The sequence below is a fragment of the Gekko japonicus genome, unplaced genomic scaffold (assembly GCF_001447785.1).
Source record: "Gekko japonicus isolate JY-2015 unplaced genomic scaffold, Gekko_japonicus_V1.1 scaffold683, whole genome shotgun sequence".
Classification (NCBI taxonomy): domain Eukaryota; kingdom Metazoa; phylum Chordata; class Lepidosauria; order Squamata; family Gekkonidae; genus Gekko; species Gekko japonicus.
In genome coordinates, this window is record NW_015162499.1 from 23,043 (window position 1) to 43,378 (window position 20,336).

Sequence of the window (20,336 nt, forward strand, 5' to 3'; positions counted from 1 at the left end):
GCCAGGCATGTCTGTAGGCTTGCTTGCTAAGCTGAATCATCACAGTGAGAAATACAAGCTGCCTGCTAGCTTTACCTGACGGATCATCACTTGGGAAATGTACAATAGGTTGCTGCATTGTTCGGTACAAATAACTGTACATTGGTATTTATCCTCCATCAGGAAGAAGACAGTTGGACTCTTCATGTTATATAACTTAGTTTGAAAGTGTTTGAAATGTGATGTTGTAGTTTGAAAGTGTTTACAATACACTAGAGTTGATGTTGTGTATAAAAAGCAAATATATTTAGCTATAAGTACATGTGAATATTGTGTTTATTATTTCAACACGGTGTTTTCTGAGTTTATCTAACTTAGTCGTGTTCCCTGTGTGCTTGATGTCTGTAGAAGGAACAGATAGGAGCCCAGCTTTTTAATCTGAACTAGAAACTTAAAGGGCAGTTTCTGCTGGTCAGGAAAGAGATGGCATCCCTAGAGATTCTCGTCCTCCTTCCCCAAACGAGCCCTAACCTAACCTTAATTGTGGGTTCAAAAGTGGCACAGCGGTATTTCCCCATTCATTTTGCCATGGGCATTCTACTGGTAAATTATGAATTGTCACAGTCAGATATTTGACTGGTAGATGGCATACTGCGATTTGAGATGTAGCCACGTTCTTGGGAATTGCACATTCTTGCCGATCCAAGCAACACTGTCTTTTGGAGCTGAGCTAGTGTCATTTGTTCAATGCCCAGGTGTTTCTTGAGACTTCTAGGCACTGCTCCACAGGTTCCAGTGACAACTGGTATGATGGTCACCTTCTTCTCCCAGAGGTGCGATAACTCTTCTTGTAGGTCTTGGTATTTTGTGGTCTTCTCCTGTTTTTTCTTTTCTATTCTGCTCTCTTCTGGGATTGCAGTATCAATGATCCAAACCTTATTTCTCACTTTTTCTACAATTGTGATAACAGAGGTGTTATGCTCCAGGTGTGTTTATCTGTTATAAAAGGAGATTCAAGACACACAAAAGGAAATATTTTACACAGAGAGTGATTAAAATGTGGAATTCACTGATAGAGGATGTAGTGATGGCTACAGAGATAAACAGCTTTAAAAGGGGTTAGATTCATGCACAATAGGTTTATCAGTGCCTACTAGCCATGGTGACTGAGGGGAACTTCCCCATTCAGAGGTACTAAAATTCTGAATCCCAGAGCCAGCAGGTAACATCATGTGAAGTTCTCACCCAGTCCTTGGCCCTCAAGAGGGACTGGTTGGCCCCTATGTGAGACAGAAAGCCGGACTAGTTCGACCACTGGTCTTATCCAGCAGGGCTCTTCTTTCATTCTTAAATATTTGGAAACATTTCCCATGTGCATTTATTGCTTGAACAGTATCCATCTCAGAAGCAGCATGACCGCTAGTAAAGATGCTTATGCTGTTTGTTACATATATGTTTTATTTTCTGATAAAATATTTGTCTTTTTTTTTTTTTAGTTTGGTATTCTACTGGTATCTGTACTTAAAATAAGAGAGACAGAGAGGCAGAACTGCAATTTCAAACTATTGGCACCCGTTTGGAAGGCACAGTTGAAGAGATTACCAGGATGACCGGCTGGTGTATGTTCAACAGAAATATATCATAAGCTATGAAAACAATACCTTTCTTGGCAAAACCCCCCCCAAAAATCTAAAAAGGCAGGATGAAGTCTTTTGTCAATTGCTGCAGTATTTTTTTTTTTTTAAATAAGCCAGCCGTAACCTTCCCGGTAGCTGCGATTCTTTGGTTATGTATTTCCAGTACTGACCAGAGGACGTTGCTGTTTAGTGTAGGCACTTAAACACAGTCAATGTGACAAAACCGAAATGATAAAGTACAGGCCCATGCCAAGAAGCAGCCGGACTGGTGGAAGTCTGCCTAATTCCTATGACTTCACATTCAAGGAAAAAGAAGGGACGGGATACATGTTATCAGAGGGTGAGTATAACATAACTTCTGGCAAGACTTAAAACAACTTTGTACAACTCCCCCCCTCCCAACAAGGATTAAGACATTCAAAAACAAGTTGTCTGTGTGGTATTTGTCATGGTTAACGTTTTAAAGCTAGACTTAATACAAGTGGTTTATTGAAGAGGAATCGACATTTTACAGACCTACGCTGATAGGAGCTGAGCTTTTTTTGTATAATCCTTTTTCCATTTTGCCAACAAGAATTTTAAAAGGGGCAGAGAGAGGATGAACTCTTAAGGGCAATGAAACCTCCCTCCCGCACATGTTAATTTCCACATATTAAATTTGCATCTGACAAGCCTTTATTGGCATATGACATATTAAATGCACAATAGCCAATTTCATTTTTATTTTCCAATCTGAAAAACTCTTGTTTATGGGGTTCTCCCACCAGCGTTTGCAAAACCCCAGCATCTCTTCATTCATTTGTATATCAGGCCCTTGTTTTTCACAAACTGCAAAATACAGATTCTGAATTTGCACCTGATCCCATTCTTGTATTGAACCACAGAAAAGTTCAAGTGATTCTCCCCGAGAGAAGGGGATGCATAGTGTGGGAGACAAACCACACATTTCCACCTTGCTGCCAATGCTCCCTCTAAGCTGTGGAGTCTTGTGAGCAAAAATTCTACTTTGTGAGCTGCTGGGATTAAAGTTGTGAGGGAGCAATTTGGCTACTGCATAAATTAGTTTGCTCTGGAGCCATCCTTCCTGAGCTAAGACACAAATTTGTGAGCCAGAGGTTAAAAACCTGTGAGCTAGCTCACGCTAACTCAGCCAAGAGGGAACACTGTTTATTATGGCCCACACATGCTGGATATTAATGTAAATTCTTACTGAAACATCATAGTCATGCTAGGAATAAGGCCTGTTGTGGAAATAAATACAATGAGCTCTAGAAAGAGTCTCTGGGCGGGTGCCCCGGCCTTGGAAACTCAGCATCAATTTGCTGTGGTGACCTCAGCAGGGTACAGTGACACAGAGTCCACCGTTTTCTCCAGGGGAACTGATCTCTGCCATCTGAAGAGCAGTTGTAATTCTGAATGATCTCCAGCCCTCACCTGGAGATTGGCAACAATGGTTTCCCAGGAGGAAATGGCTGGTTTGAAGAGTGGATTCTATGTCATTGTACCTGTCTGAGGTCCCACCCCTCCTCAAACCCCACCCTCTCCAGGATCCACCCCTCAAATCTGCAGGAACTTCGCAGCCTGGAATTGGCAACCCTATCTCCTTCCCAGCCCACCATCAACCAACCTTTATTTGCCCCTCTAACTTCAGTTTTCCATCTCCTCCCCACTCCCTGCAGTCTCTACCTAGGAAAAATACATTCTTTTTCTGCAATGGGGAACAAAAGCAGCTTACATCATTCTCCTCTTTCCTTTATCTGCACAACCACCCTGTGAGGTAGGTTAGGCTTTAAGTCTGTGAGTGGTCTGAAATCACCCAACCAGCTTCTCCAGCAAGAACCTGGGTCCAGCAGACCCTGCTCTGAAGTACTAACTGCTACATCACAGTGGCTGTCATGGGGGAGGGCTGCTGCTGGTGAACAAGAGCAAGCAGCCAGGCATAGTTAAGTCATGCCAGTCACGTGGCACCAAGTCACCCAGAGGATGCTGACAGGCCAAGGGTAGCCAACCTCCAGGTGGAGCTTGAAGATCGCCTGGCATCACAACTGAACTCTCTCTCCTGCTGGAGAAAATAACTGCTTTGGACGGTGGAGTCTATGGCATTCTATTCAGCTGAGGCCTCTCCCCTCCCCAAACCCTGGCTTCTGTAGATTCCACCAAAAAATCTCAAGGAATTTCCCAGCCTGGAGCTGGCAACCCTAGTCAGGACTGGCCCCAATTTCCCCACAAAGGCTAAAGTAGACCTGGAAAGGGCCTCCTGCCCCTGCCTTTTTACTGACAGAACCAAGCTTGGTTGCCTAGCAACAGCCTCTGAGGGAAAGTGAGCCCCACAGCAGAAGGAGAAGAGAATGGTTTGACAGCCAGTGGCTCACCTTAGTAGCCAACCAGCCAGCCGTGGAGGAGCCAAGCAGGAGATGTGGAAGCAGTAGAAGCCTCTTCCTGAGCAGGGAGCAGCCATTTCAATAGCCAGGCAGATGCGGAGGAGCGAAACAGTGGCAGTAGAAGCGTCTTCGTCAGGAGAGACAGACATTTTGACAGTTTATTTTTTCAGGGAAGAGTGACCAAGCCGGCAGTGGGCAGGGGAGAGAAGCCGACCCAACACCCAGCCAATGGCACGCGAGTACTCTTGAGTGGCAGTTGATGGGCCAATGGCTGATGGAGCGCAAAGCACAGCCAATGGGAGAGCTGGAAAGTGCCAATACGCTAGGGCTTTTATATATATATATAGGATGTGGGTTTGGGCAAGAGTCACAAGAAGGAACCATTCTCCACTGAACACAGTCTCTGTTCCAAAAGATGATCATCTAAACTGGCCTATGACTGGGTTTGTTTAAGAAGCCATTATTACCTTCAGAGATCTGTGTCCTAAATCCAGTAATTGGTTAGGCATAGAAATCCATACATGCACCACTAGATGCTAAGACCTCTGGACTGCATTAATTACATATAAACAATAACCATGGTTATCTTCTAACTTCATCTCATTTGCCAATTAAGTGGGATCCACAGATATTTGTGAGTAAAATATACAATTTTTCTGGGTGTATATACACCTATGGATGCCAGGAAAAAAAAAACAAGAGGGAAGGTAAAACTAATATTGGCTACAACATAATTTCATAGTAAACAAAAGAATATAACGTGCAATAGTGCAATTTCTCCTTTGCGGCTCCAACGTCTTTAATTTATGCAAGTCCATGGATTTTTTAAATTGACATTTCACTCCTAGTTTCGTCTCTGCCGTGGATTGCTGGTCCGGCTGGATTTCTGAACAGAATCGCTTTGCCCAGGTTCATTTCTGCCTTTTCCAGGATGACGGAGTTTCTGATCCCAGCGCTGCATCGTTTCAAAAGTAAAAAGTCAGTTTAGTGTACGTTCAGACAATTTACCATTAGCAGCCGTAAGCACTGGAATCCCAGTAGTAACTTACCCATCAGCCACCTATACTGAGTTTCTTGCAGATGGCCAGCTCATTACACAAACCATGGCTTAAGGTTACAGCTGTACATTAATACCCACGGCAAGTGGGTATTAATACCCACGGCAAGTGTAACGTGCACCCGCTCAGCCGAGTTCATCTTTAAACCTGCCCCAAGACTTTGTGCCCATTATTCCCACACCCCATGAAGGGGTAGCAGAAAATTTCCAAAACTCTGAATACCCAGTTGAGATATGGAAAACAGCAATGAGGGAAACGGTTGTATCAGAATCTGAGAGGGCTGCTAACTGATTCAATAAGAACTTAAGAGCTATTCGTGCACATTCTAGAATGAGAAAATTCGAGGTGGTGGGCGGGATTCTTCTGTATTTTTTTTTTCACCTCTCTATTGGATGTATTATCCTGGCCTGGATAGCCGAGGCTAACCCGATTTCATCAGATACCTCGGGAGCTCAGCAGGGTCGGCTCTGGCTGGCATTTGGATGGGAGACCTCCAAGGAATACCAGGGGCACAGATGCAGAGGCAGGCAGTGGCAAACCACCTCTGAAATGTCTCACCTTGAAAAAAAACCATGAGGGGTTGCCATAAGTCAGCTGTGACTTGATGGCACTTTTCACCACCAGTGACCATATTATTGATTTGGCTTGGTTGTACTTATGTATGTAATAACTATTCTAATAATACTTTCAAATGGGAATACAGAATATTAAAAGTATTCTTACTAATACTGAGTGCTGGTTTTGGCCTTTAAACTCTTCTCGTCTGGGCATGCCATGACCTGGATGGTCTAGACTAGCCCGATTTTGCGGTATCTCTGAAGTGAAGCAGGCTTGGCCCTGGTTATGGGAGACTACCAGGACTGCCACACAGAGGCAGTGGCAAACCACCCGTTTGAGTCTTGCCTTGATTTGGGGGGGGGGGGTTTCCCTGTTAAGTCGGCTGCAACTTTATGGCACTTTTCTACCACCCGTCTGGGCACTGTGTACCTCACGGTTCATTTCTTCCCATATAAACCTTTCCAAGGGTCTAGTTTCAGCTGGAGAAAACCTGCTTTAAATTCCATCTTGCAAGGGGAGCTTGGCTGACCTGCCATACAAAGTAGGATTTTCTCTGTAGCTGTCCCAGAGCTGTGGGACCTTCACTGGGGCTATTGGGGCTCTGCCCCTTTCCTTAAAGGGCCAGCCCCACAAGATTTTTGAGAAGATTTTTTGAGAAGAATGGGGCCCCCGTGTGCAAGCCCCCCTGCTTCTCAAAAGCATTTAAAGGGATGCTTTAAATGCTTTTGAGAAGACGTGGGGAATGATGTGTGCCTCCCTCCCTCAAGATTTAAAGGGCCTTCCAGCTGATCGGCAGGCCATGTGCTCCCCGCTAATCAGCTGAAGGGCCCTTTAAATCTTGCAGGGGGGAAGGGAGAAGGGTGGCCGCTGGCGGTTGGGCTTGGGGGCAGATTGGAGCTGACATAAAAATAATGGCAGCTGCACCATCCCCACCAGAAAATTTTTTGCCCCACAAGCCACAAAATCGTGGCTACAGGCCTGCCTCCAGCTATTAGGTACCACTTCTGCGGGTGTCCTGCAAGAAAGTACAAACTCTCTCATTTATTTGCCTTTTAGATAATACCCTGCCTGACTCTTAACCCATTTGCTGTTTGCTGTCTCTCTCCTTTGTTTCCCAATTCTTATTAGTCTTTTACTGGACTTCCTTCATGACTGTCCATCAACTCGGAACATCGTATAAGGCAGGACATAAATATTTGGAAACAAAATAATAAGACAAGATGAATTTACATTCCCCCAAGAGATAGCAAATTTTTTGGGGGGGTGGAATGTTTCAATATCATTTCATTTTTTTGTGTGGTAGGCAAGGATGTGCCATTTTTAAAAGAAAGGTTCTAAGTACCATGTTAAAGTTCAGACACTACAGGATTTTGACGGAGGGGAATGTAACTCAGATTTACTTATATGCAGAATCTTATTTAAACAACGTTAATTCCTGCTCTGGCTAAAGCCAGTGAATGGCTCGAACAAGTAAAACCTATACACATATGGACGTTTTGCAAGATTAGCCCCGAAGGTGTTATTAGAACACCAGTAATGGCTTTTTTTCCCCGGTACTTGGTTTCTAAACATTGCCTTTTCTCCTTCCAGAGTGCCTTTAATCAAGCAGTTCCCGGCCACCCTAGAGATCATATTAACAGTGAGAGTGAACTGGCCAACACTGACACATGATGATTCAAGCAGAAAAGTGTCCTGCATTTAAGATGTATTTATTTTTAAAATAAAGTCTTAAGTAAAGCCACCTGTGGGCCCATTTGAGAAAACAGAACGAAAAAGGAGGGGGGGGGGGGAAAAGAGAAACAGCCAAGTGATTTGAATGTAACAGCTGGGTTGGAGGAGAATCGCAAGTCAACCAAAGTTGGAAGGACAAACCATACATTTTAGACTCCTATGGCTGTGGCCAAGCCAACATGCTTTACCCCACACATCCCGTTCATTATCCAATACCCCTTTACCCGATCCAGCTGGATTCCTGAACAGAATCACTTTGCTGAGGTTCATTTTTGCCCTGTGTCTCCCCCACCGCCCAGAATTGCAGGCTTCCACTTTTAAAATACCCCCTCCCCCAAATAATAATGAATGTGCACAGCTGCATCCAGGAATCCATTACCCTCAGCGATAAACGAAATGCACAGTCCAATTGCATGCATGTGTTACTCGGAAGCAAGTATCAACATGGCTGACCTCCAGAGAAGTAAGTGTGCACTAGATTACAGGGTCATAAAAAGGTAAAGGTTCCCTTGCTCGAAAGCCAGTCGAGTCCGACTCTAGGGTTGCGGTGCTCATCTCCGTTTCAAAGCCGAAGAGCCAGCGCTGTCCGAAGACATTTCCGTGGTCATGTGGCCGGCATGACTAAACACCAAGGCGCACGGAACGTTGTTACCTTCCCACCGAAGCGGTGCCTATTTATCTACTTGCAATTTCTTGCTTTCGAACTGCTAGGTTGGCAGGAGCTAGAACTAGAGATGGGAGCTCACTCCATCATGCGGCACCCGGGTCTCGAACTGCTGAACTACCGACCTTCCACAGCCTGCAGTTCAGCGTCGTAACCACTTGAGCCACCGCAGCTCCTTCAGTGGGGTACAGGGTCATACATTAGCACAATTTCCTCATCTCCTTGGAGGAAGGGCAAGATTAAAAATAAATCGAATGTACACAGAGTGACATTAAACTGGAATTAATTCTGGGATTATCTGGTCTCAGTAAATCCTGGAGATGCCACTGTAGAAAGTAATTGCCCTTTCTTGGGCATCTGTCTACACCAGGGGTCCTCAAACTTTTTAAACAGGGGGCCAGTTCACTGTCCCTCAGACCATTGGAGGGGCCCTGATTGACTTGGGCCCTGAGTGCGGTGCACATTCCACACATGCGCACTGCGAGCCCAGGACGAGTCGGCTGCTAAGCAGGACAGGCAGCGGCGGCAAAAACACCCGGCGGGCCGGATAAATGTTTTCGGTGGGCCGCATGTGGCCCACGGGCCGTAGTTTGAGGACCCCTGGTCTACACAATTGATCTTGGTATTCACTATCACTGGGTGCGAACGAGGAATTCATCTGCTGTTGGGTCTTTGTTGTTTGACTGGATCTTCTATTCCTTTCTGTCCTGTGAGAAACCTACAGCTATCTCGTGTGGTTATCTGGTCTTTTAACCGAACTTTGTAAGAAAATAATTGGCTCCTCTTCTCTCTTTGCCCAGAACAATATACCTCTCCACTGAATTGATGCTCTGACCTAGATAGCACAGGCTAGCCCAATCTCGTCAGATCTTGGAAGCTAAGCAAGGTCAGCCCTGGTCAGTATTTGGATGGGAGACAGGGTTGCCACTGCAGTGTTCCCTCTAAGCTGAGTGAGTGTGAGCTAGCTCACAGTTTTTTAGCCTCCAGCTCACACATTTTTGCCTTCGCTCAGGAAGGATGGTTCCAGAGCACACTAATTTATGCAGCAGCCAAATGGCTCACTCACAACTTTAATGCCAGTAGCTCACAAAGTAGAATTTTTGCACACAGGATTTCACAGCTTAAAGGGAACATTGGTGGCCAGGTGCCCCCTGGCCACCGGTGGGGGATGGGTGGATGGGTTGCCAGATCTAGTTTAGGAAACTCCTGGGGATTTGGGGATGGAGCCTGGGGAGGCAGGGACCTCAGTGGGGTACATGGCCATAGAGTCCACCCTCCAAAGTAGCCATTTTCTCCAGGGGAACTGATCTCTGTAGTCTGGAGATGAGCTATAATTCTGGGGATCCCCAGGTCCCATCTGGAGGCTAGCATCCCTAATGGGAGACCACCAAGACGTCCAGGGTTGTGACACAGAGACAGGCAATGGCAAACCACCTTGGAACTTCTCTTGCCTTGAAAACTCTACCAGGGGTCACCATAAATCAGCTGTGACTTGTTGGCCAAAGAAAAAGGTGATGATCAAGCAGGCTTTGGCCTATATAGCCGGATACCCCAATCAGTTTGTTAGCTTTTAAGGTAGCTAGCTTTATATCAAATTTTGATAGTGCTCCTTCTCTAAGGAGCTTCGGAAAGGGGCACAGACCCCCCCACACCTTCATTGTTTTATCCTCAGAACCCTGTGGATACTGAAGGCCGAGAGACTTTTACCTGCCCAAGGACAATTGGTAAGCTTCACAGCCAAGTAGGGATTTGGACCCAGGTGTCACAAGACTGGGGATTTTTGCAAAGCTAGTCTCCCCTCATGAAACTTTGTTTGACTTTTTTTCCCCTTCAGCAAAAGGCGATGTCTGGAAAGCTTTTCCAACTCTTTTTTTTTAAAGAAAACACTAATATCTAGCCGTATGGCTGTCTCCTATGCTGGGAATGGAATGTGGTACCATTGGTTCATGGCCACACCCGTAGCCAGGATTTTGTGGCTTGTGGGGCAATTTTTTTTCTGGTGGGGCTGAAGTTCTCAGTGCAGAAAGAAAACCCATTTAGCCAACAGAAAAGCTGTTACCAAGAGAGATCTCTAAATTGCAAGCTGTCAACCACTTTAGATGACAGTCCTCAGCTGCTGCAAGTTGATCACTTCTGCCAGCCTAAGCAACAATTCTGAGAACAAGCCGGCAGGTGGGGGTGATGACTTCTCCAGTCAAGAAGGCTAACACTTAGGCAGAAAAACTCTCTTAAGGGAGACCAGCTTCTTGACACAGAGTGAGAAGGGATCCTAGAGGTCACTGACTCCAACCTCCTTGCTCAGTGCAGGAATTAGTCAACTACAGCACCCCGCTCTGCTTAAAGGAGTGCACGCCTTTAAAAAAATGTTTAAAAATGATTGAAAAAAAGCATTTACATGAGAAATCCTTGTGGGGCTGTGTCTTTAAAAAAGGGGGCAGAGCCCCCCAAAGCCCTACCTGTTCATGACCAAAGCCCCCCAAAGCTACAGGCCTGTTTATGACCAAAGTCCTGTGTGCTCATTCTGACTGTATATTCAATCAAAGTGCGTAGGAGGGGAGGATTTATGAGCCGTCTGATCCTGCCCCCTGCCTCCATGTGATCGTGGGCATGGCATCTACTTGAGGAAGAAGTGCATACATGTAGGCGCCTTCCCCATGATCCGGAAAGCTACCTTTTAAAAATGTTCTCAATCATAGGGAAAGGGGCCCATGCCCAAAGACTTCCTCCACTTGTAGACACTGTGCCCCCGAGCTGGTGATCACGTACAGATGGGGGGGGCAGCATGCCTGCACCCACTCCCCCTTACACGTGTTGAATGAACATATGGAGGAGACAGGTATACAGGGCTTGAGATTTTGGGGGACATGGAATTAAGTATGAAGCGCCATTGGAAAAAAATTAAGCCGCGAGCCATGTCGTGTCAAGGCTCCAGGCCAGTTTAGCTGAGCAGCATCAAATCATGTTAAGCAGACTACTAAAGCTTTCAGCAATGGAGACAGTGCATTAGAACAAGTCATGAACTTCTGCTTGGTCTTCTAGGACAGAAACACAACAACACAATCACACATTGAAGGCTTTTCTGGACACGTCAGGTTTCAATGAGATAAACAGGCAGGTGCTGCCCGTTTATTACAGAGAATCCAGATGTCTTCCCTCTGGGGTGTATTTATTATTAGAAGAACGTTATTATTTTCCCCAGCCTTAGATGAATACCTAGCAACATTCAGTTCTTCCTCTGCTAGCACATTCAGTTATTACAACTATGAAATGTGGAATGTGGTAATTCAAAAGTCGTGGACTTTATTTGACTTCTAGCCTGAACCCCAATGTGGCATAGCACATAGCACCCACCAATGGATTCCCTGGAGCTCATTTGCTTTTTCAACAAAGCATCTTTTCCTTAAAGCCAAGAGCGAGTCCTGGCTTTCTTCCACCTCGCTACATTGCGTGAGAAGAAACCAGGAAGCATCTACCTTTGTGCCTATTTACTAACAGCTGCCTCCGGCATAGTAGAAAGCTTAGATTGCGATCCCCCAAAATTCTCTGACTACCTTCAACATCCCATGGTGGCCATTTTGTGACTGACCCCTACGGCATCCATTTTGCACATTCCCCATCCTCAAAATCCCCAAATACCCACAGACTCAATACAATTTGGGACCCCCAGTGATGCTGCAATAAGTCTCTCCGTCTCACACCTGTGCCCCATTTACAAACTTTTAAAAATTTAATTCGTCGGCAGTTGTAGGCAACTTCTTCCCCCTCGAAAAAGCCCTAGAGTAATCACCTAGTGTTTCAGGCTGAAAAGCAGCAAGGTTATCCCACTGCCAATCCCCCCTCTGGCCTTCATTTGAACTTTTAGGTCTACATTATTTATGTGCCCTGCGTATCTTCTCTTTTTTAGTCAGATCCAATGCTAGGTCACTAACCCAGGCTATGCTTTAAAGAGATGTACACTGCCATATGAAACGCTGCACTATCGGTCCTGGGTTGGGATTCCTGCGACTGTATAAAACAACCTCCAAACATCTGGAAAGTGTCAGAGCTTGGTGATCTAGACAACAGTGGAGCAGCTATGATAAAAGAACATGGGTTGGCTATCGGTCTATCTTTAAAAAATAATAGCAAACTTAAGAATCAATCATTGTTTCCTTGGTTTTGCTGATTTCTATAACGTTTCCATCCAGCCTTTCTTCCCATCCAGACGGTTTACAATTACACCGTTCTAAATCCATTTAAGTCAATGGGCTTAGAAGAGCGTTAACTCTTCTCAGGATTGCTATGTTAGTCCAGAGTATGCATCACAATGGAATATTTATCAAGCTTCTGCTAGGCCACTGTACCCGATAGGCAACAGACTGGAACCAGCTTAGTGATTCTGGTCTCGATTAGCGTGTTCATGGGGAAATGGAGAGCAATGCTGTGATTTCATACGTTTTTTTTCCAGCAATGAAAGCGAGAAATCCCGTATTTCTGAACTAAAGCTTAGTTATTAAGGCTCTGCTCTGCTAAATAAGTGAACTTTGGGGCCTTCCTGTTTTAACAGATAAAGCCCCGTAACTAAAGAGTTCACATCATAATTCTATCCACATTGCCAAGTAATTCCAAAGGATTTCGTTTGATTCAAAGAGACCCTTCCACGAATACTGAAATAACAGAAAGACCTTCAAAGCCCCAGCGCTTTCCCCTCTGGAATCCCAAAAGACAGGTATTTAAAGTGCCTGACTTAATGCTCTCCAAACCCCTGTAGAGATGAACTGAGAGAACTATTGTTTCATGCTCTGGCAGCGGTAAAAGAAACAGAAGAACAAATGCAATTGAGGCAGATTGGCACGGCACTCAAAGGGAAAGGACAGCTCAAAAGAAGCGACAGTAAAAAGATCTCAGAGGCCTCACGTACATGATTAAACACACCCAGTGGCACAGGAACAGCACCGATTACTTTATTTCTTCACGGACGGTGTATCTCAGGGGTCCTCAACATGACGCCCATGGACGCCATGGCATCTGCCATCACCTTTCCTGGTACCCACCAAGTGCTTTTAGAAAGTGTGTGGGGCCAGGTGCGGCTTCTGCCAATAATCCCAGCAAGGATTATGACTGTTAAATGTCTGTTAAAATGTTGCTTCAGTAACAGATGCCACCGCAGCACAAGTATCTTCACTGTTACGCCACCTACCTCGCAGGCAATGTTCCCTCTAAGCTGTGGAGTCTTGTGAGCAAAAATTCTACTTTGTGAGTTACTGGTATTAAAGTTGTGAGTGAGTGATTTGGCTACTGCATAAACGAGTCTGCTATGGAGCTATCCTTCCTGAGCTAAGACAAAAATGTGTGAGCTGGAGGCTAAAAAATTGTGAGCTAGCTCACACTAACTCATCTTAGAGGGAACACTGCTCACAGGGTGTCTGTTGTGGGGAGGGGAAGGGAAAGGAGATTGTAAACCGCTCTGAGACTCCTTCGAGTAGTGAAGGGCGGGGTATAAATCCAACCTCTTCTCTTCTTCATTTATTTGTGTGGTTTTGGGGTTAAAGTCTTTCCAGCTAGATTAGTGTGAGAGCAATCCTAAACTTGACTCCTCAGAATCTTACTCTAGTGTATTGAATGAGGCGTACTCTCAAGAAAGTGTCCTTAGGACTGCACTATAAGATGGCTGCTCTTGGTCTTCTGTGGATTTGTTTAGGTTGTGATTATGCGGAGATCCTTTTCTTGCTATTGTCTTTCTGTACTGTCCACTGATTATTTATGGTTTGTTGTTAATGGTTTTACTGTCTATTGCAGTTTGTTGGGAGCCGCTGTGAAGAGCACTGGAAAAGCAGGATATTAATTTTCAAAAATTAATATTTGTATTGAGAACACATACATGACAATATAAATACAGGATGGCTTCCCCTTGTACTAACTTCATTATGAATACTGGCACAGTTTTATTGGTCTGAAACCAGCAATTTCAAGATGAACGACTGGGAATAAATAACTTGAACTTTGTTCTCAATAATCATTTAAGTTTTAAGGTATTTGCTTACATCTTAGGAATTGCTGCAGATGAAGGCTCAATTTTTGGTATGAGAAAACCACATTTTCTCATATCAAATCAAACCAATAACCTTTATTAGGCATTTAAAGCCACATTTTCTCAGGAAATCGTCGCTGTTGTATTAACAGATGATGTCTAAGTTCAGCAGCTGCTTGTGGGAGAATTTTCTTTTTTTACCAAAGTCAAATATGTTTAAACAATGAGTCTTACCTTTACTTTTTTACCTAGACGGTCTTTCCATTTCTCAGCTATGGAGCCTTCTACCAAGAGTAACCTATGCATCACAGAGGAAAAATATTTGTTTCATGTAAGTAAAGAGTGAAAAACAGATCCAGTGAGGAACAGAACATTCCATGTTCAAGGAGGAAATGGCGGTTCACTAAGAAAAGGGGATTACATTCAGACATTAAGTACTGCACCCTTTACCATATTGCAGTGGTTAGCGAGTGCTGGACTAGGGTCTGGGAGACCCAGGTTTGAATCCCCACTCTGCCATGGAAGCTTGCTGGGTGACCTTGGGCCAGTCACATACTCTCAACCTAACCAACTTCACAGGGTTGTTGTCAGGATAAAATGGAGAAGAGGAAAATCTTGTAAGCCACTTTGGGTCCCTGCTGGGGAGATAAGTGGGGTATTGATGGAGTAACCAATTAAAAAAAGAAACCTTCTGAAAAAGTGGGGAAGGTGGTTAAACCGTGCAGACGTTGTTTTGCACTCTGGCTGACTCTGCATTGGCTTTTCCCTCCGTTGTTTTATGAAAGCCATCTTGGAACAGAAAATTCCCCCTCTGCATTGCATGCCGCTTTCACTTCCTTTGATAATCGGATTTTGTGGTACCTTCTGCATAGATTTATGGCCGTTTTATGGCCGTTCAGGGGTGACTTTGCAGCCAGTACAGCATTGCCCCGAGGTATCTGAATGTGGTTTTGAGCTGCACTTTTTCCTCCCAGCTGAGAAAATGTGGAGCGAACGCTATATGCAGAATCGCCCTTGGACAAGGGCAGACGGAGTTGGAGAGGGGAGAGAAGGAAGCAGTAGGTAATTTAAATGTCCAGTATGTTGTTCTGCCAGCAGAATACATTGATCTGGCCACCGAAAAGGATTGGGCTGACAGGCTTCTGTGGTGTGCGAGAAAGAGAGGGAGAGAAAGAAAGTTTAGTTACCTGGACCGTTCTTCATCTTCATAACCCATAATGATGTATTCTTCATTAGCATGAAGAGGTGGGCAGAGGCAACCAGAATTTGTGTACAGGTTAACAGTGTCTCTAGGAATGTTCACCAAGGAAGATTTTAGAATCTCCTTCACTTCGACTACTGCAGTGACATCATGACATTTGGTCTTCACCTCCTTTACTTTAGCCCGAATAACTAAGGGGAGAAAAGAGAATTTATTTAAAATCATGCAACCCAGACACATATGTCGTTCTGAGTGTTTATATTCCTCTGAACCCTACTTTCCTGCTTTATGAAAACGGAGGGTTTGTCTTTTACTTTATAACTGCTGTCATCCTCAAGCCCTTCTTAAAGAAAGATTGCATGTGTAAGCATCGTGTTTGTAGGAAGCTGGATTTACATCCATCACATTTGTATTTCTCGGAATCACACAATGAGGGTTGGTCCTGGCACTGCTGTTTTCTGTGTCGTCATCCCCCCCTCCCCCCCCAATACATGGCTAGTGGTTTGGGTGAAAAAAATTCAGGATAATGTCCATATTGGAATTTTTATTTTTCAGTGTCGCAGTGGGCCTTCCATTGCACTGGGTGGTACGTAGGATTGCCTGGCTCCAGGTGGCACCTGTCGATCTCCTCCTATTACAATTGATCTCCAGACAACCAAGATCAGTTCCCCTAAAAAAAACTGCCTGCTTTGGAGGGTGGACTCTATGGCCTTGTACCCTGCTGAGGCCCCTCCCCTCCCCAAGCTCCACCCCCACAATCTCCAGGTGTTTTCCAGCCCAGAGCTGGCAACCCTAGGGGTAGGGTTTGCTTTCAGCCATCTTCCTTGTTCTTCTGAACGTTTGTGATAGATGGCATTATAAGGTATGCTTGTTAATATCAGACACCTGGTTTGGTACCCAAGCAGTACTGAATACAAAAATGAATATTATAATTCATTTTTGTGTTTGTTTCTATAACAGCTTAGTAGCACACAATATCATCAAGTTTTACTATGCTGCCTGTACCTATAATTTCCTTTGTGAAAACACACTTAAGTCAGTTTGGTGTAGTGGTTAGGAGCGCGGACTCTAATCTGGGAGAACTGGGTTTGATTCCCCACTCCTCCTCCACGTGCAGCTGCTGGTGTGACCTTGGGACAGTAATAAGTTCTTTCAGAACTGTTCTCTCAAGGACAGTTCTCGGGAGAGCTCTCTCAGCCCCACCTCCCTCACAGGGTGTCTGTTGTGGGGAGGGGAAGGGAAAGGAGATTGTAAGCCACTCTGAGACTCCTTCAGGTAGTGAAGGTAAAGGTAACAATTCCCTTGCTTGAAAGCCAGTCAAATCCGACTCTAGGGTTGCGGTGCTCATCTCCGTTTCAAAGCCGAAGAGCCAGCGCTGTCCGAAGACGTTTCTGTGGTCATGTGGCCGGCGTGACTAAACACCAAGGCGCACGGAACGCTGTTACCTTCCCACCAAAGTGGTACCTATTTATCTACTTGCAATTTCTTGCTTTCGAACTGCTAGGTTGGCAGGAGCTGGAACTAGAGATGGGAGCTCACTCCGTCATGCGGCACCCGGGTCTCGAACTGCTGAACTAAATCCAACCTCCTCCTCCTCCTCTTCTTCTTCTCATGAATAAGTTCTTCTATAAAAATAAATTGGTAGCCTGGAATTGATCATGATTAATTCTGGGATTCATTTTCATACTGACTAGTATCTCTGCTGGTGGTGGGAAGGGCCATCAAGTCGCAGCCAAGTTACGAAGACCCCGTAGGGTTTTCAGGGCAAGAGATGAGCACAGGCGGTTTGCCATTTCCTGCCTCGACTGTGTGGCAACCCTGGATTCAGAGAGTCTCCCATCCACATACGAACCAGGACCAGCCCTGATTAGCTTCCGAGATATGATGAAACCAGGCTCGCCGGGGCCACCCAGGTCAGGACAGTATCTCAGTTATGGGGACATATATTTGTTCCTCCCACGATAACCCCCCCACACACACTTCTTGTACACATTTATGATTACATGGCTGGAGCCAAACTACACAGTATATTTTTAACGAGTCTGTTCAGTATTCATTGCACATAGTAAAGCTAAAGGTAAAGGTTCCCTTGCTCGAAAGCCAGTCGAGTCCGACTCTAGGGTTGCGGTGCTCATCTCCGTTTCAAAGCCGAAGAGCCAGCGCTGTCCGAAGATGTTTCCGTGGTCATGTGGCAGGCATGAATAAACACCAAGGCGCACGGAACGCTGTTACCTGCCCACCGAAGTGGTACCTATTTATCGACTTGCAATTTCTTGCTTTTGAACTGCTAGGTTGGCAGGAGCTGGAACTAGAGACGGGAGCTCACTCCGTCATGCGGCACCCCGGGTCTCGAACTGCTGAACTACTGACCTTCCACAGCCTGCAGTTCAGCGTCATAACCACTTCAGCCACCGCAGCTCCATTCATTGCACATACAGCCTACCAACTGGGTAAACGAACACCGCCCTGGGACCATTTCCACTCAGGAAACCTGGGGGTGGGGAGGCAAAAGGCCCTTCCACCCCTGGGGCCACAGTCCTGATCTGAAGTCTAAATTCACTTTGCATTCATTAATGCCTATTTGTCTTCTGCCTCCCCATTTTTTGGTCATCTCACTTATGCCTACCCAGAGCTTCCCTCCGTTGTAGCCCAGTCCTGCAAAACTGCAGGTTGTTCACCTGTTCTCGTTTCCAACTTACAAGGGAAGGATTCAGAGAGCAAAGGAGGCACAGGATTTAACACAGGCAGTTGCTTGCAAGCGACAGCCAATGTGCCAGCCAGAACAGCCCATCTCCACTACACCACCCCTCTGCTTCACGGGGGGGCCCACTGATGGCTTTACTGAGACCTCCACTGAGGGACCTTTTTTGGTTATTCGGCACTGGCGCACTGGCACTGTGGCCTCAGGGCACCCTGAACTGCCACCTTAAGGGCACAAAAAGAAAATATGGTATTGGCTAAATCTGTGATCCCTTTAAGATGGCCATTAAGCACCCTCTGCGTTCTGTTAATTGAACGTGAGCATGTGTGTGTGTGAGACTGAGTCCTTTCAAAATGATCTGCTGTTAGAAAGTCAGGTTGGTGTAGTGGTTAAGAGTGGCAGACTCTAATCTGGAGAACCGGGTTTGATTCCCCACTCCTCCACATGCAGCCAGCTGGGTGACCTTGGGTCAGTCACAGTTCTCTCAGAGGTCTCTCAGCCCCACCCACCTCACAGGGTGTCTGTTGTGGGGAGAGGAAGGGAAGGAGATGGTATGCTGCTCTGAGACTCCTTGGGGTAGTGGAAAGCAGGGTATAAAAACCAACTCCTCCTCCTTCTCCTCCTCCTCCTTCTCATTGTTCCCTACACAGCCCATTCTCAGTATCTTTCATGCTAAGAAGAGTAACTGGAAGAACAGATGTATCACTCCAAGGCCCAGATTTGTCAGAGACACAGTCAGGTGCTGACCAACTCTGCAGGTGCATGTTTCACTTTCATAGTCATGCTCAGGAATCAAAATAAGTCCACACATTAATGTGTATGTGCTATCAAAGTGGCTTAGATCCAGTGGTGTGCAACTTAGCTGAAACAGAACCTGTCAGAGGGAATGACTTTTACAGCAAAGGATATGACCCAACCAGGGACCGTCTTAATTTTACCAGTCTTCCCCTGAAGATACTGTTGGTCTGCAGTAAACAGTTAGACTTGAGTCCAGTGGCACCTTAGGTAAAGGTAAAGGTTTCCCTTGCTCGAAAGCCACTCGAATCCGACTCTAGGGGGCGGTGTTTATCTCCGTTTCCAAGCCGAAGAGCCAGCGCTGTCCAAAGACATTTCCGTGGTCATGTGGCCGGCATGACAAGATGACAAGACGCAGGGAACGCTGTTACTTTCCTACCGAAGTGGTACCTATTTATCTACTTGCAATTTCTTGCTTGCAAACGTCTAGGTTGGCAGGAGCTGGGACCAGAGACGGGAGTTCACTCCGTCACACGGCATTCGGGTCTCGAAGGGCTGAACTACCAACCTACCGGTCTGCAGTTCAGCACCTTAACCTTAACAGACCAACAAGATTTTCAGAGTATAAACTTTCAAGATTCAAAGCTTTGACTTTCAAAAGTTTATACCATGTTGGTCTGTAAGGTGCTAAAAGACTCTAACAGTCCTTCCCTGCAGTCTTCTTCCTTCCAGGTTAGATGGGAACTGTAGTTTTTGCAGCCTCCCAAATGGAATCAGAAGGCCAAAAATTTCCATCATAAGTTCCATCTCTCAATCCAGTACATGCAGTCTAGTAAATCTGGTACATAAACAGCATCAACTGGCCATCTGAAGGTGAAGGGTTGGAACCCTTTCCCTATGAGGAAAGGTTAAGGCGCTTAGGGCTCTTTAGCTTGGAGAAACGACGACTGAGGGGTGACATGATTCAGGTTTATAAGATTATGCATGGGAAAGAGCAGGTAGAGAAAGAGGTACTTATCTCCCTTTCTCACAATACAAGAACTCGTGGGCACTCCATGAAATTGCTGAGCGGTCGGGTTAGAACGGATAAAAGGAAGTACTTCTTCACCCAAAGAGTGATTAACACATGGAATTCACTGCCACAGGAAGTGGTGGCGGCCACAAGCATGGACGGCTTCAAAAGGGAATTAGATAAGCATATGGAGCAGAGGTCCATCAGTGGCTATTAGCCACAAGGTATAGATAGAGGCTCTGGGGCAAGTGATGCTCCCGTCTTCTTGGTGCTTGGGGGGGGGGTCAACAGTGGGAGGGCTTCTAATGTCCTGGCCCCACTGGTGGACCTCCTGATGGCACTGGTATTTCTGGCCACTGTGTGATACAGAGTGTTGGACTGGATGGGCCTTTGGCCTGATCCAACATTGGCGTCTCTTATGTTCTTATGTTCTTAATGGTGCCAGCTGTGCATGAATAAATACCCTCGAAATACTTTTTGTCTAAACTGTAAACAGGTCAACAAGGTGAACATGTGGGGTCCTCAGCTGGAGAGAAAACACATTTTCAAACACATCTGCAAGGGTTGCAGTATCACTATGTAAAATGACAGGCTGATCCTGCCCACACAGGGAAAGAAAAGAAAAAAAATACAAGTTTCCAGCTGCCAGAGATTTGCACTTATTTTTAA

General features: G+C 45.6%; 1 protein-coding gene across 1 annotated transcript in view; it reads right to left on the reverse strand.

Annotated features, from left to right (window-relative positions):
• Nucleotides 1-4,301: 4,301 nt before the first annotated feature.
• FRZB (frizzled-related protein) overlaps nt 4,302-20,336 on the reverse strand; it is a 54,288-nt gene continuing 38,253 nt past the window's right edge. The window contains exons 4-6 of the mRNA XM_015406088.1: nt 15,206-15,410; nt 14,253-14,316; nt 4,302-4,952 (exon numbers count right to left, since the gene is read on the reverse strand). Coding sequence (XP_015261574.1) covers nt 4,842-4,952; nt 14,253-14,316; nt 15,206-15,410 — 380 coding nt within the window. The 3' untranslated portion in view covers nt 4,302-4,841. The remainder of the gene's footprint in view (nt 4,953-14,252; nt 14,317-15,205; nt 15,411-20,336) is intronic.